This window comes from Carassius carassius, chromosome 1 (assembly GCF_963082965.1).
Source record: "Carassius carassius chromosome 1, fCarCar2.1, whole genome shotgun sequence".
NCBI classification, from domain to species: domain Eukaryota; kingdom Metazoa; phylum Chordata; class Actinopteri; order Cypriniformes; family Cyprinidae; genus Carassius; species Carassius carassius.
In genome coordinates, this window is record NC_081755.1 from 51,636,826 (window position 1) to 51,654,828 (window position 18,003).

General features: G+C 39.0%; 2 protein-coding genes across 3 annotated transcripts in view; both read right to left on the bottom strand.

Moving 5' to 3' along the window:
- LOC132144237 (uncharacterized) overlaps positions 1–17,775 on the bottom strand; it is a 36,207-nt gene extending 18,432 nt beyond the window's left edge. The window contains exons 1-5 of the mRNA XM_059555049.1: positions 17,559–17,775; positions 14,658–17,323; positions 14,524–14,545; positions 5,053–5,727; positions 3,989–4,920 (exon numbers count right to left, since the gene is read on the bottom strand). Coding sequence (XP_059411032.1) covers positions 3,989–4,920; positions 5,053–5,727; positions 14,524–14,545; positions 14,658–17,323; positions 17,559–17,685 — 4,422 coding nt within the window. The 5' untranslated portion in view covers positions 17,686–17,775. The remainder of the gene's footprint in view (positions 1–3,988; positions 4,921–5,052; positions 5,728–14,523; positions 14,546–14,657; positions 17,324–17,558) is intronic.
- The window catches only part of LOC132156835 (gastrula zinc finger protein XlCGF57.1-like), a 295,441-nt gene that overhangs the window by 52,953 nt on the left and 224,485 nt on the right, over positions 1–18,003 (bottom strand). The gene's annotated exons all lie outside the window — the stretch shown is intronic.

An 18,003-nucleotide genomic window follows, 5' to 3' on the forward strand; every position in this document is an offset into this window, starting at 1 on the left:
ATATATAATCTTTTATTTAAATGTTATTCTATTTGCTCGATTTCATTTAAATTATATATAGGCTGTTGTTTGTGCCTCTTAAACTCTGGTGTCAATTAAAAATGTTTCTTTGAAGGTCAGTGAAAATCACTTTATCAGTCTTCTTATTCAGCAAGTTCATCAGTGTGTGTTCGTTGAACTGCACTGCCATTCAGCTCAGTGGTATCATCATTTTCCTTTTAGGCATCAAACATGGAACTCAACTCAAGAACTCAAGGTCTTTTATTGTCATTCTGTACATGTTGCCACATAAGAACGAAATACTTACTCAGGGCCAGCAGCGTAAAAAGATAATTAACATACAGCATACATAGAATAATTTAAACATAATTTAATAGACTAAAAAAATTAAAAATAACATAGTAGATATAATATGTACAGTATAGTTATAAGGTAGTCAATGCTTTTCTTTAGGCCTTACATAAAACGGTCAAAGGGGCCTCCAACCGAATTTTGCTTAGGGCCCCCAAAGTCTAGAGCCGGCTCTGATATATATATATACAACCCGAATTCCGGAAAAGTTGGGACGTTTTTTAAATTTTAATAAAATGAAAACTAAAAGACTTTCAAATCACATGAGCCAATATTTTATTCACAATAGAACATAGATAACATAGCAAATGTTTAAACTGAGAAAGTTTACAATTTTATGCACAAAATGAGCTCATTTCAATTTTGATTTCTGCTACAGGTCTCAAAATAGTTGGGACGGGGCATGTTTACCATGGTGTAGCATCTCCTTTTCTTTTCAAAACAGTTTGAAGACGTCTGGGCATTGAGGCTATGAGTTGCTGGAGTTTTGCTGTTGGAATTTGGTCCCATTCTTGCCTTATATAGATTTCCAGCTGCTGAAGAGTTCGTGGTCGTCTTTGACGTATTTTTCGTTTAATGATGCGCCAAATGTTCTCTATAGGTGAAAGATCTGGACTGCAGGCAGGCCAGGTTAGCACCCGGACTCTTCTACGACGAAGCCATGCTGTTGTTTAGCTGCAGTATGTGGTTTTGCATTGTCCTGCTGAAATAAACAAGGCCTTCCCTGAAATAGACGTTGTTTGGAGGGAAGCATATGTTGCTCTAAAACCTTTATATACCTTTCAGCATTCACAGAGCCTTCCAAAACATGCAAGCTACCCATACCGTATGCACTTATGCACCCCCATACCATCAGAGATGCTGGCTTTTGAACTGAACGCTGATAACATGCTGGAAGGTCTCCCTCCTCTTTAGCCCGGAGGACACGGCGTCCGTGATTTCCAACAAGAATGTCAAATTTGGACTCGTCTGACCATAAAACACTATTCCACTTTGAAATAGTCCATTTTAAATGAGCCTTGGCCCACAGGACACGACGGCGCTTCTGGACCATGTTCACATATGGCTTCCTTTTTGCATGATAGAGCTTTAGTTGGCATCTGCTGATGGCACGGCGGATTGTATTTACCGACAGTGGTTTCTGAAAGTATTCCTGGGCCCATTTAATAATGTCATTGACACAATCATGCCGATGAGTGATGCAGTGTCGTCTGAGAGCCCAAAGACCACGGGCATCCAATAAAGGTCTCCGGCCTTGTCCCTTACGCACAGAGATTTCTCCAGTTTCTCTGAATCTTTTGATGATGTTATGCACTGCAATGATGAGATTTGCAAAGCCTTTGCAATTTGACGTTGAGGAACATTGTTTTTAAAGTTTTCCACAATTTTTTTACGCAGTCTTTCACAGATTGGAGAGCCTCTGCCCATCTTTACTTCTGAGAGACTCTGCTTCTCTAAGACACAGCTTTTATAGCTAATCATGTTACAGACCTGATATCAATTAACTAGATGTTCTCCCAGCTTAATCTTTTCAAAACTGCTTGCTTTTTTAGCCATTTGTTGCCCCCGTGCCAACTTTTTTGAGACCTGTAGCAGGCATTAAATTTTTAAATGAGCTAATTAAGTGGATAAAAGTGTAAAATTTCTCAGTTTAAACATTTGCTACGTTATCTATGTTCTATTGTGAATAAAATATTGGCTCATGTGATTTGAAATTCCTTTAGTTTTCATTTTATTAAAATTTAAAAAACGTCCCAACTTTTCCGGAATTCGGGTTGTATATATATATATATATATATATATATATATATATATACAGTACAGACCAAAAGTTTGGACACACCTTCTCATTCAAAGAGTTTTCTTTATTTTCTGATGCCTTCAGTGTGACTCTACAATTTTCATAGTCATGAAAATAAAGAAAACTCTTTGAATGAGAAGGTGTGTCCAAACTTTTGGTCTGTACTGTATATATATATATATATATATATATATATATAATCAGGTATAGATGGTTTAACTACAGAATTTTTTTATCATATTTGGCAGGATATTCAGAAATTATTATATAATGCATTTTTAGAATTTATTCAGAAAGGGATTATGTCACCTACGATGAAAACAGGATAAATAACTTTGCCGTTTAACCCCAAAAAAACAATCACTATAAATGAATGAAATGAATTAAAAAAACTTTATTTTGAACATGTAAAAAAATAAAATATATACAAACAGTCATAGTCATAATGATACAATTATTTCTCCTTTTTTTCTTTCCCTTTCCCCTTTTAACTTATACATGTCCGAAAAGAAGTAGGAAGAAGCATAAGCTTATTCAATCCTACCCCTTCTCCACTACTTTTTATAAGTAACCGGTTGGCCCAGACAAATGAAAAAAAATGGAAAAAGGAAATATATAAATGAACTGTCACCTAATCAATGACCTTCTTCCTTTCTATACCTTGCAAAACCCATATTTTTACACCGCTTTTTAAAATGAATCATACTTGGACATTAAGTTCTGAACTTAATCTATTCCACAACTTCACTCCACATATTGAAACACAAAATCTTTTAAATGTTGTACAGACACATAATTGTTTAAAGTTGCACTCACCCCTTCTCTATTATATCTAAATATATCTAAGAATATATCTTAGAAACAATTGTTGAATATTGCCAGGGAGTAAGTTATTTTTTGCTTTATACATTATTTGTGCAGTTTGAATAAAAACCAGATCAGTAAATTTCAATGTCTTTGATTTAAAAAAAAATAATACATTTGTATGATCTCTATAACCGACACCATTAATCATCCTTATGGCTCTTTTTTGCAACATAAGTACAGATAATAATCTGCATCCGTAAGTATTACCCCAAACCTCCGTACAGTAGTTTAGATATGGTAATATCAGCACACAGTAAAGAATGTGGAGTTATTTGTAGTTCAGAAGATTCAGATTCAGAAGAACAAATTTGGTCCCACACTCACAAATTTTTTTTTTTTAAGTTATTAACCACATCACCCATATTGTCCTTTATATTGTTGTTATGAAATAAAATAATGAGGATAACTTCGTTGCCCAGAACTGTTTGTAATTATACTGTTCTATAGGTCCCATATTCCTTTAATATTATTTTTATTTTTATTCAACAATTTACTATAATATTATTTTCTACTTACGCGTAAGATATTGTTTAACTTATTTTTATTTTTTTAATATTTATTTTCAGCATCTCTCGTTCTTTGTTTTATAAATTCTCTATATAATGTATTTAATCCTTTAGTAATCCATGATTTATCTGTATATTTCCGTTTTCTACGGTATTGACTAATTGGACAGTTTTTATCATACAGTGTTGTGAATGGTCTTAAAAATGTATTATATGCAGTCTCAACATCAATTTCTTTGTAAACAGTTTCCACATTGTTTGTTCTAGTAAGTCATTCTTTAAACAAATACAAATAAAGAATCTTCGTATCTTTACAGTTTAGATTTTTTTAAACATGATGACTGAAGAAATCAAGCCACCATCACTGAACGCTACACATGGAACGTTCAGCTAGTTTTCCTGAAGCTCTGAGTACTGTGATTATAACTTGAACTGCCTCTACATAATTGAATATTTCTCTCACAGGTTCATTGGTGGTGCGGCGCATTTCATCCCGTATGATGGAGTACATCCTTTCCCTTATGGTGTGGTAAATGATATCCCTTTTGCTGAACATCATTTCATCAAGGAGGTGCTGGAACTCAGGATTAGTTTCCAGCTCATCTGCTATATTCATCAAGATCCTAGAGAGAGCTAAACGCTGTACATCTTCCAAATGCTCATCATCAAATTGAGACTCGTCTGCTAAGCCTAAGTGCTCCAATTTATCCTCTAATTTCTGCTTCAGAAACAGTTTCTCTGTTCCCTCAAACAGATCATTCGTAAAGTGTCCACCATTTTCTTCTACCATCTTTTCTATTTTACTGATCAGATCTTTGAATTGTGGGAAACTGGCAGACTTGTTATCCAGACAGAAGAATTGGTTTCTACAACCATCAACAAGTTTTTTAACATCTGAATCACCATTCTGAAGATACTGCTCAACAGTTTCATTTTCCTCCTCTAACTGATCTTTGTTAGTGAAGATAATCATGGTGTATTTTTCTATCTGTTCTCCGAACACTTCTTTAAGCTCCTTTACTGTATTTTTCTCCTCCTCAGTGAATCGACCCACTCTAATGACAATAATAAAAGCATGTGGTCCAGGAGACGAGTATGTTATGCATTTTGCTATTTCAGTAATAATCTCCTCTTTACTGAGTTTATTATCATATAGTCCAGGTGTGTCGATCACTGAGATCTCTTTACCAAACCTCACTCTAGTTTCTGACTGACACTGTTTTGTTACAGAGTTTGAACCGGCTGAACATTTGAACAGATTTCTGCCGAGGATGGTGTTTCCAGTGGCACTTTTCCCAGATCCAGTTTTCCCCAGCAGAATGAGCCTGATCTGGTCTTTCCTCTCAGTAATCACATCAATCTCCTCAGGATCATCAGCCGAAGACTCTCCTAATACTACAACAGAAAGATCAAATCACTAATAGAACAGCCGTTATAAATCCCTCCCTTAAGATCAGTGCAAGAAACTAGTGAGTTGCATGCCAAATGTTTGTGTTATTAAAGTCATTTAAAATGGCCAAAACTTACGAAGTACATCAGGAGCATCCCTGCTTGCTTTCTTGTTCAATGGTTTCATCTCATATCTATTACCATTTGCCATCATCATTCTTTCAATCTTCTGCAATAGTTCTTGTTTCTGATGATTTGATTTTCTCTTGTTATTAAAGCAGTGAAACTTTCCTCCACATTCAGTCACCAGCTGCTGGAGATCTGCATGATCTTTGTGTTTTAGATGTTCATCAATTGTCTGATCCATTTCCTCCAGTTCATCTCCATGTGTGAACAGAATCATGATGTACTTCTGAACTTCAGGACCAAATAAACACTTAATATAATCCAGCATCTCTTCCTCATTTTCCACATTTGTCCCCGCAGGAACAACCAGCAGAACTGCACTGAGACCTGCTGAACATCGAGAGATCAGCTGCTCTTTCATCATCTCCAGCTGCTCTTCATTCAGATCTGGATCCAGTAGATCTGGACAATCAATCACAGCAACCTGCTTCCTACCGATCTGTGTTTGACACTCACAGACTTCACCAAACTGATTTTCAGCTTCATGCTTTTTTTGTTTTTTTTTAACTATAAATCTCTTTTCTCCCAGTATGGTGTTTCCAGATGAGCTTTTCCCAGAAGTATTTCTGCCCATCAGAAGAATCCTGATCACTGGATCATCTGGACTGGAGCTGATTTCTGACATTTCTGAAACAGACAAAAAATACTGGGATATGAATGAAAGAAATAAAGGAAGATAGTTAAAGATACAGTATATAAAAAGGCAATGTCAAATGGTTATTCTTATTTTAGGAAAAGTATGACAAAAACTAATTTCTTCAGAGTTGATCAGGGTTAGGTGCTTCTACAGAATAGTATATTTTAAATAAAGCTCTAATCGCAAAGTCAGAACGCGTCTCCGAGATGAAACGGAGCTGCTTGGGTTGCTAGCAAATAGATAGCCTATTTCTGATACATGCGATGACTATCCATTATGACATCTAGGCATATATTTATATACATGGGAGCAGTTGGGGGTTCAGTGCCATGCTCAAGGGCACCTCAGTTGTGGTATTGCAGGACAGAGATGCAAACCCACAACCTTAGGGATAGGATTCAGACTCTTTAAACATTAGGCCACGACTTCCCAAAGGTCCCTTAAGAGGTCCTGTTCTAGAGACATGCCATGACACCACCTCCACCAAGCTTTACAGATGGGCTTGTATGCTTAGGATCACTTGCAGATCCCTTTTTTCTCCACACTTTTGCTTTCCATTCACTTAGATAAAGGTTCATCTTTGTCTCATCGGTCCATCAACTCAGTTCCAAAACTCCACTGGCTCACATTTGTGAAGAATCTTTCCTTTGTATTTTTGGTGCTGATCAGAGGTTTGCATCTTGCTGTGTAGCTTCTGTAATTCAGTGTCTTATTCTCCTGTGGACTGTAGATTGACAGAGCATCACCCCAGCTTTCTGGAGCTTTCTGGAGTGATTTTACAGACATGTATTTTAATGTTCATTTTCACAGCTTTTATGATTTGTCTGTCATCAACTACTGTTGTTTTTCTCAGCCGATCAGGTCGTCTTTAGATGCTGATGTCGCCGGTAGTTTCTAAACTCTTGATTTCTCCAAACCCTTTGTTTTTCCTATAGTTCTAATTGACTTTCCTCTTTTCTTTTAGCATCTAACTTGCTTGTTTTTCTTTCAGAGTCGGCTTCCTCATCTTCATCCTGATTTGTGTGTGTCATCGTTGAATGCAAGACTTAGAATGCAGAAGCAACGGATATAATTGATAAGACACATGCCATGCTTTTAATATCTGAAGAATTAATGCAACAGCACACAGCTGAACACTTAGAAAGACCTGTGAGGCAACTGTTCCAATACTTATGCTCACATCAGACAGGGAGATGAAACTCTAATAGTGCTGATCTTCTTAGCTGGAAAAACATCTTTGTGTTGAATCACCCAATAATAAAATGTGACATTCTGTAGTTTTTTAAAGTCAAGTCACCTTTATTTATATAGCGCTTTAAACAAAATACATTGCGTCAAATGTTTCATGTCTGTTTTGGCTCATATTCAACTTTTAATCATATTTAAAGATTTCTTGACTTCACAGCAAACAGAACAATTTTGTCTTTACTGTTCCAATCCTTATGGAGGGCACTGTATATATATTAGGGGTGGCATGGTTCAACTTTTTCACGGTTCTGTTTGTTTCACGGTTTTAGAGTCACGGTTTTCGGTGCAGTTCGGTATGTCCTATGTTTATGGAAAAACTATACTTTCTAATAAAATAATAATAATAATAATATTATATCCAACTACAAGCAACAGCACAAATAAATGGAGTAAAGATACAAACAATAAACAGTTATTTTCAGTATTTTTTTTTTTTTTTTAGGCAGGTCTAGCATAAGTTTTTAAGTACAGAAATAAAATAAAGTAATCAAATGTAAAACAGCATTGCATATTAGACTGTATAAATTAAAAATTATTCTTTATTAAAGTTATAAAAGCTTTTTAATCAAGAGCAGTGAGTGAATTCTTTGTTGTTGCTGTTCGATTAAAATAAAGACTGTCACTTTAAGATAATGCACAGATCCAGTAGCATACGTTCAGCCGGCTATGTCTGCTGTAGGATACTTACCAAGACGGTCATTTTTACATATTTTTTGTGTAAATTTGTCCATTTAAACAATACTTCAGAGAGAGCTTATATTTAAGAGGGTTTGCGAGCATGCACAAATCTTCTCACTGCGCGTACGAGCTCGCGTCCTTTGGCTCTTAAATGTTTAAACTGACAAAGCTTATATGAGTTTAGTTTAAACACATATTAACGTGTGCTGTTCAGGTCTCATCTGTGCGTGCCCGCTATCAGCACCCGGGTGATGATGGAATAAATGACAGCTCATATTCCAGCAGTAATTCACATTGATCAAGAGTGAATTGTTTGTCCAGGTTTTTTCTTTTTTTTTCTCATCGCTATTGTTTTAATGTCTGGGAATCCAGAATGCGCATCCATCAGAAACATATATTAGTTGAACCCAGTTTGTTTTACGTGCTATTTATAACAAACCAGCAAACCATTGTCAGATTTAAAAGTTGAACCGCGGTCCCAGCTAGGCAGCATAAAAACAGAAGTGTACTGTGACCACACTGGCTAAGACCATAAGAGCTATAATTATAGTGCACTTCTGTTTTTATGCTGAACAGCTGTACACACACACACAAAATGTTATTTAAATGCATGTTTCAAAAAATGTATTGATTCTGGCTGCTACTATGGGCTCAGTGCAGGCGGACATAGAGGGGTGTCCAGGGTGGACACGACGCAGCAGGAAACTACGTCTAATTCAAATTGTATTAGGAATTTCAAACGATAAATACAGCTTTGGAGCTTTTTAGTAGCGTGACCAGCATCATGCACATTGCCTCAAGGTCAAACAAAGCAGGAGTGCATTCTTATTAGCATGAAGTAAACACTGAAGGAACATCCAATCCATGTTGAAAGATACACTACAACTTACTGAATGTGTATCATGTGATCACTTAACGAGTGTTTCAACCGCAGCAAGACAGCAGCTGGAAGATATTAACAGCAGAAAATCCGCTCACTAGTGTTCATAAACTAGTGAGAAAATGTAATGTAAAAATTACATTTATATATTTATTCATAATTGCTGTATTTGTATAGATTTTGTAAAGACATAATATTATTATAAAAATGGTGTAATATAAACTTGTATACAAAACAATTGTTAGGGTTCTCTGTATAGTTTAGTTTAGAAAAATTTAGAAAAAATAAAGTGTATTTAACCAGTGAAAAGGATTTTTAATGTTTTTTTTTTTAAGAATTCTCTTCTGCTCACCAAGCCTGCATTTATTTGATCAAAAATACATCAAAAGCAGTAATATTGTGAAATATTTGTACTTTTTAAAATAAGTTCTTTCTATTTGAATATATTTTAAAATTTAATTTATTCCTGTGATTTCAAAACTGAATTTTTAGCATCATTACTCCAATCACAGGATCCTTCAGAAATCATGCTAATATTCAGATTTGCTGCTCAAAAAAAAAATTTTTATTATCATGTTGAAAACAGCTGAGAAGAATTGTTTTAGGTTCCTTTGATGAATAGAAAGTTCAGAAGAGCAGCATTCATCTAAAATAGAAATATTTTGTAACATTATAAATGTCTTTATCATCCCTTTTGATGAATTTAAAACATCTTTGTTAAATATTTTTTATACCTGTCAGGATAGTAACGGGAGGCAGAGGTAAGTGAATCCAATACGGGTCGACGATATCATGACGAGGTACACAACGCCTTTCTTCTGGCCCATAATCCTCCTAGTCCACTAGGTACTCTAGTCGCCCACCACGGCATCGGGAGTCCTTTACCGTGTAGGGCTCAGGGTCTATGGATGGTAACGGGGAGTTATCGACTGATGTCCTGGATCTTTCGTTCTGTTTGACCATTTGTCTGCGGGTAGTAACCTGAAGTTAGGCTTACTGTTACATTGAGGGGGCAAAGAATGACCGCCATACCCTGGAGATAAACTGGGGTGCTCTGTCAGACACAATATCCTCTTGAATGCTGAAGTTACAAAACATGTTCAAATAGGAGTTCAGCTGTTTCAAAGGCTGTGGGCAGGGCTTTCTGGGGGATTAATCTACATACCTTAGAGAATCTGTCGATGGCCACAAGAATGCATGTGTTACTGTCAGAGACTGGGAGATTGTTGACAAAATCCACTCCAATATGGGACCAAGGACGATGGGGGATTGTTAATGGGGGTGGATTCCCGGTGGGTAGTTGGCGAGGTACCTTGGTCATGGCACAAAGGTTACACCCCTGGATAAACCTTTTGATATCTTCCTGCATTCTCGGCCACGAGTATTTCTGCTGAAGAGCAGAGAGTGTCTGGCTGATACCAGGATGACCTGTTCCCACAGATGAGTGAGCAGAGGAGATGAGGGAAGTGTGGTGATCCTCAGGTACATAGATCTTACCAGCTGGACACGTTGGTGGAGCGAGCCTGTATCGTGGTTGCTCGAGGAGCAGTTCATCTAGATCCCACTGGATGGGGTTGACAAATAACTGAGTTGGTAGGATAGTCTCCGGTTCTTCTGGGGTTTCCTCGGGGGTGTGGAGGTGTGATAGGGTACTGGCTCTCGTGTTCTTTGATCCGGGGCGGTAGAATATCTGAAAATGAAAATGGGTAAAGAACAGATCCCACAGGGACTGGTGAGGATTGAGCCCCTTAGCTTCCTTTAGGTATTGGAGGAACTTATGGTCCGTAAGTACAAGGAATGGCTGCCTGGCTCCCTCCAACCAGTGTCTCCATTCCTCCAGAGCGAGTTTCACAGGCAAGAAGTTCCCGGTTGCCAATATCATAGTTCCTTTCAGCAGGGTATAATTTTAGAGAGAAAAATGCACACGGCATAGATTTGGACGAGTTCTCTGAGTCTGCAGCAGGATGGCTCCCACACCTGTTGTAGAAGCTTCTACCTCAACAATGAATTTCTTTTCTGGGTCTGGATGCTGGAGCAGGGGGGCTCTCGTAAAGGCGGTCTTTAATGTCTGGAAGGCATGTTCAGCTTCTGGGGTCCAGTGAAGAGTCTTCTGCTTCCTCTTGAGATGTTAATGGGGTGGTTATCATGCTGTACCTGTCTATGAAACGGCGGTAAAAGTTTGCAAAACACAGGAACCTCTGTAGATCTTTAATCGACTTGGTAGTGGGCCAGGATGTGATGGCTTGTGTCTTACGGTCATCCATCTTAACTCCTTTCTCACTGATGTGGTAGCCCAAGAATTCGATAGAGGTCTGATGGAAAACACACTTTTCTGCCTTTACAAACAGGGAGAACTCTCGGAGTCATTGGAGTACTTGGGAAACGTGATGTTGATGTTCAATTCTATTGCGGGAGAAAATGAGAATATCATCAATGTAGACGAGGACAAAAGAGTTCAGGAACTCTCTGAGGTCCTCATCCATAAAACTCTGGAACACTGAGGGGGCGTTTACTAGACCATATGGCATCACAAGATATTCGTAGTGCCCTGCGGGGGTGATGAATGCCGTCTTCCACTCGTCTCCCTTCCAAATTCTGACCAGGTTGTATGCACTTCTCAGATCTAATTTTGTGAATATGTGGGCGTCACGGAGTTGTTCTAGGTAAAATGAGATTAAGGGGAGTGGGTAGCTTACTTTCACAGTGATCTTGTTGAGAGCTCTCTAATCGACACAGGGTCATAAGCTCCCATCCTTCTTGGGGACAAAGAAGAAACTGGCAGCAGCTGGAGAAGTGGAAGGTCTAATGTACCCTTGTCTTAAAGCCTCTTCGACATATTCTTGCATGGCGTTTTGTTCAGGGATGGACAACTAGTAGATCCGACCCTTAGGAATGGTTTCACCTGGGATTAAATCTATAGCGCAATCCCAAGGTGTGGCAGTAGCTTGGAGACTGCAATTGGATTGAAGACATCTGCAAAAGATGCATAACATGAAGGGACATTGACAGACAGATTTTCCTTGGGGCTCTCAATGGATGTGGAGTTCACTGACATGGGTACAGGTTGATCATCAGTGGGTTGGATGGGGAATAAGGTGTTAGTGGATGGGCAGTTGCAGTCCCAGTTCAGAATTTTCCCCGTCACCCAGTCTATTGTGGGTTGATGTTGAATTAGCCAAGGGCGGCCTAGAATTATGTCAGCTTAGCTATTCTTAAGAATAAACGGGGCAAATGTCCTCCGTTCCCACACTAGAGGCATAATCTTAGCTCTTGTCGACGGATGCGTTCTGCTGGAGACAGTCGGTGGGTTTCCACTTGCATCCTCTCAGGTTTTGATTCGGGGATTTCTTCAGGTACGTTCTGATGGGGAACGGGAGCTGGGACGTGAGTTTCTCGATAACAGGATTGTGACCTAAGTGAACTTGGAGGGTTTCTTGTATGAATTTTTCTAACCCCAGATTATCATCATAAATGGCCAGCTGTAGTTGAAGCAGGGGTTTAATCATCTTCAGTAAACAGTTAGAAGTGCTTTCTCGTTCATCCCCCTTGCCACAGCCAGAGTTCGGAATTCAAGGGAATATTGAGAAACAGGTCTTTTACCTTGACGGAAGTGCAACAATTGATCACTGACCGAAGAATCACCTACAGGGCGCCCAAACACTTCTTTAAAGTGGCTGATGAAATTTTGTATTGACGAGGTGACCGCAGTCTCTTGGAACCACAGCGCTTCAGCCCATCTAAAGTGGCCCCGGATAACTGCTGAATGATGAACAAGATTTTGGATCTTTCTGTGGGATATTGATGTGCGTGTTTTTCAAAGGTAAGCGAACATTGCAATAGAAACCCATTGCAATCCTCCGTCAAGCTGGAGAAGGGCACTGGTCGAGAGATTCTGTTGGCGATGTACACCAGCGTGGGAGCAGTGTTTGCGTAAGCGCCGTCTTCGAGCTGTGTTGAATTAATTTTCTGTGTTGGCCAAGCCTTCTGTCAGGATAGTAATGGGAGGCAGAGGTAAGTGAATCCAACACAGAGTTTATTTTCACAATTTCAAGTGCACGGTGAGTAGTAGGTGATTTCAGGTGCGGATACGGTGCAGATCACTCAGTGCGGGGCTGAAAGCAGGTGAGTACGCCCTTAGAAGATAAGTCAATGCCACACAATCACGGTTCACTAATGCTTGTCCCTTTCTTTCTCAGGAGAGGAAACTTTCCAGCGATTTTGAGGGAAACACAGGAGATTCAGGAGATTGTTGGGATATCAGATAACAGGATAAGCTCGGGAATCCTGGAACCACCAGAACAATGACACAAAAGTTAGTGTTTCAAAAGTACGTATGTTACGTCTTGGAATCCACGGGACATGGGACGAGCAGGGGACTGTAGTATGAGGTCTGTTCCTGTTGGAGGCTTGACATTGAACTGGGGCTGAGGTGAGTGCTTTATAGTGCTTTGATGAGGTCGCTGATGGTGAACAGGTGATTAATGCTCAGGGGAGCGTGATCGTTGTGTTCTGGCTGGGACCGGGCTTGATTGGTCAGGTTGGAGTTATACACTGATTTTCTGTCATTGACCTCCTGAATTAGCCTTGGCCAAACTCAACTGTTTACGTTAAGACATATGTCTAACAGACTGTGTTTACTAGAATATTTGTCGAAACGCACATTTTAATGTAATTTTGTCTTATTTATTCATCCATGCACAAAAAAGCGGAAGAGAGCTCAGTTTAGTATTCGAGCAGTCTAGACGCTGCTGTATGTGTGCATGCTTGCACTTCAGATGTGTGCGCTGAAAATGTCTCACATAGCGTTTGACTGTTCCGCCAACAATCCCAAGCATCCTTTATGCTTCACCTTGTGCCTTCAGGTAGTCCATATATTGAGTCCTTATACGTAAGTTTTAGCGAGAATGCAGGCGTTGGCGGTAATGCATTGAAGGACATTGATGTGAAAAGGTGGATAGTGCCAAATAATCTGCCTACTGTATTTAAATTAAATATATCGATATTTTACACGTGCCATTGATGCATCGTATCATCAGACATCGTATCGATGTATCGATCCATATCGTTACACCCCTAGTTGCATCTAACTAAAAGTAGCTAAATTCTATTAGGCCATATTTACAATTTCAAACTTCCATTTCAATTAGCCAGTGTCAAGTGCTACATCCAAACCAGAAGTGGCCCTCATCTGTTTTATAATATATTGGCCATATTTGACATGTCAAATGTGGGACAAGTTAGGCTTACACACTGATTAGCCAATGCTGACTGTGCCGTATATTTGTCAAAAGTGGCCCAATTTGTAATTAATTATTAGGGAAGTATTTGTCATTTTATATGCAGGCCACTTTAGGCTCACAGCCACATTACCCAGTGTTCACTGTACCATATCTTTGCCAAAACTGGCCCAGATTAATTTTAATATACCTGGGTCACATTAATATACATGGTTTACACCCTGATTAGCCTTTGTCTACTGTGGCACAATTTTGCCAAAGGTGGCCCACATTTGTTTGGCACAATTTGGCCCATATGTAATTTGATACATTTTGTGCCATTTTTGCTATTTTATATGTGGCCCACTTCAGGCTTACATCTATTTTGTATGCACTATAAGAAGGCAAGCAGTTCCATATCACTGCTTTAAGGAGCCCACATTCACATGCTACCAAGGAAGGCAGACAGTACTTTCTACTACTCTTATTTTATTGCACAGACTGATATTTCATTGGCATGATACATTTTTGGCCAACAAAGGAAACATTGTCCATCCCTCTTCCTAATATCTATCATTCAACAGGTGACTGATATTCCCATTGCCACGTAAACATGTTACACTTTACCATGAACATATGACATCAATATAACATATAAACTCTTCTTGTCTACTACACATATTTATGGCATTTAGCAGGTGTAGACTTTTGTGATATAAAATGTGATTAAATATCAGGTAAGCATAACATAGTATATGACTCACCTGCACTGCTCCTCATATTGCTCTGAAAAACACATTTGATACTGATCAAAAACTGTCCTGACACTAACAAGAAGAACACTATCTTATAAAGCTGCATATGTTTCCAATTATTTCATAAATGTATTTCTTCATACCTCTGTGTTGACTGTGATCACGTCACTGTCTCTGGTGTAGTTGAGTTTCCCCAGCGCTGCACACTTGATCTCATACTCAGCTCCTGATCTCAGATCAGTCAGAGTAACTATGTGTTGATCCTTCAGCACAGCTTCAGATCTCCAGACTGAGTCCTGCTTCACTTTATACAGTAATCTGAGCTCCACTGTAGCAGGACATGATGGAGGAACCACCTTCAGGACCACACTCTGACCTGTGACCTCTTCAGTGACTGGACAGACTGGTTTGGATGGGGAACTAAAGCACACAGCTTCTTCACATCCAAGTTCATACAGCAGAATGCAGGAACCAGGATTATTTTGGTGGTCTTGTGAGGAAACAATAAATGTAGTGGACTGACCGTCATGTAATGTCATCAGCTCCTTAAAAATGCATACATTTTCTCTCATTTTCTCTCTAATGTTTCCAGTGAGCCACGTCAAAACTCGAGGAGACGTTCCTGGATTCATCCCCACTGTTTGAGCTTTCAGATAATGTTCTTGTTCAGAAAGCAGCTTGTCTGTCTGCTCAAGGGAACTAAACGTGTAGCAAACCACATTCTCCACCTTAATATCTGACAAAACTGTGTCTATGCTCAATTTGACTTCAACTCCAGAGTCCAGTAATTGTTGAAGAAGCTCATGAACTGTGTTTAACTCTTTCTCTTTCTCTCTGATCCACTCCTGGAGATCCTGTGTATTAAATGGAGACTTCTCATGAGCTTGTAGAAGATCAGTCAAAGCACAAGTCTCTTCTTCACAGGCTTGAACTGACTGGATCAGCGACTGCATTTTAACAATGGAATCTTGTCTGTAGTCTTGGCAGAATCGCTTCATATCTTCAATCTTCTTGTGAAATGTGCTAAATGTGTTTGTCCTGGGGTCTGTCAACAGTTCACTGCATTTGTTTTCAGTGAAGCTCAGATTATCAATGACACAGTCTAATGCTGTGATGAGCTTCTTCTCAATGATCCTTACATGCATAACGTCACTGTCTCTGGTGTAGTTGAGTTTCCCCAGCGCTGCACACTTGATCTCATACTCAGCTCCTGATCTCAGATCAGTCAGAGTAACTGTGTGTTGATCCTTCAGCACAGCTTCAGATCTCCAGACTGAGTCCTGCTTCACTTTATACAGTAATCTGAGCTCCACTGTAGCAGGACATGATGGAGGAACCACCTTCAGGACCACACTCTGACCTGTGACCTCTTCAGTGACTGGACAGACTGGTTTGGATGGGGAACTAAAGCACACAGCTTCTTCACTTTCACTTTCATACAGCAGAATGCAGGAACCAGGATTATTCACCATTTCTTTAGAGGACATGATAAACTTTGCTGGTTTACAGTCCTTTGAATCAATCAAGCTCTTAAATATCTCTAAGTTTCTCCTCATGGTCTTCCGGATCTTGGCAGTGAGCCAAGACTTTTGCTTATTATCAGGGCTTATCTCTACCTTTTCTCCCTTTGTTGAAGAACTCAGATATATCTTTTGTTTCTGAAGGATGATGTCTGAGCAGTCCAGAGATGTGAACGTGTAACTGACCAGATTCCCGACCTCCAGATCCATCATGATGGCATCTATGTTGACTTCCAACTGTGCACCGTAATCCTTCAGCTGTCTGAGGACTGATTTAATGATCTCAGACTCACTCTCTCTTTCCTTCACCCATTCTGTGAGGTCACTATTATTGAATGGAGATTCCTCATGTTCTTGAAGAAGATCATTCAATGTTGTTTCCTTCATCACGTCTCCACGGATGTTTGGCAGCAGAGAGCCGAGTTTCTTTACCAGTCTCAACTTGTACTTGTAGCAGTTCTGCTTCATTTGCAGTATTTTATCATGAAATGGAGCAAAAGCCACAGCAGGAGAGTCTTCCAGAAGATCACTGCATTTCATCTCAGCAGTATATAAACTCTCAATCACTGATTCAGTTTCTTGGATTAGATCCATGCTGATGTCTTTCTGAAGTTTTGAAGCTATTGAGTGGAGTTTGTGAAGAGGATAAAGCCAAACTCTCAGAGGAACTGCCAGCTTTTGATCATCTTTCAGCAGTTTTGGAAGATCAGCAAAAACCTTCATCGCAGCTTCAAAAGTGGTCGGGTTAGACGGCAGCTGGAAGTCACCATAAAATGTACAAGTGAAGTTTTTGACTGCAGTTTTCTCAATGTCATTCATGTCCAGGTCAGCGTTTGAATCTATTGAAATGACACTCAGTTTCTCTAGAGCCATTTTAACTTCTCCTTTTACTCTGCTTTTGTTCTCATCTGAAGAAACTTGTCTGTCAAACACAAAGCAGGCATCTGCTCCATACAGGATTCCTGTTACTACATGTGTGGCATTATCATCATCAGGAATATTTTCAGGAGTTAGCTGATTCACGGTCAGTTCTTTAAACTCGCAGGTTGAATGATAATGAAGCGTCAGTCTCTGCTGGATGAAAGACGTCTTGGTGTCTTTGAGATACTTTGCTGCTCCACTAACCTGGACGAGTCCACCTAAAACACTCAGGTTGAGTGCTCCTTCAATATTTAGTAACTTAGATTTGTCTTTAATGGAGTCTGAAGCTGTGACAGAGAAATTTGTATTAATCTGGGGACGAGCACAAATATTCTGCTCCAGCTGTTCTTTATTCCAAAATCTGATTCCTGTGGGAGGAAAAAGTGTTTTAACTCAACAGCTGTATATATAAAATCTGTTATTACAATTGCACATTTATTTTTTCACACACACAGTTCTGACATATTCCTTCTCCATTTCAAAATGTCTTTTATGGGGTTATTAGTTTTGATTGTTATTTTTATTAGATTATGCACTTGTATTATATAGATGGTAGTGTTATTATTTTCTTTAAGTATATCTCTGTAAAGGCTGTGTTGGTACCTGCCATTAACTTGTCTTTTCTGCAGTCATACAGCATGCCGAGCTGGAAGGGTCTCCCAAGAGCAGCTGTCTCAATCAGATTCACTCCCACTGAATCCATGCTAAACACAATTAGATCAGAAAACATGAGTTAGTGAGGTTACAGTTAATGTGAAGTTGCATGTAATATATTAATACAGAATGAAGAAAGAATAAAGATAGATTTGTACAGGGGCAGTTCTAGACCCTTTTTAGGATAGTAGTCATTTATATATGTTTTATTTATTTTTGACATGTCTGCTACTCTGCATTAATGAGGTTAGTAAATATTTCATGACATTGTCATGATAAGACTGCAAAAGTGTGTCTAAAAGTGTGTTGTTAAGCTAAAATAAAGCACACACTTTGTCTTTATCTTGTAAATATTGCTTTATTATTGCCTGCATTCATTCTGTACATGTAGCAT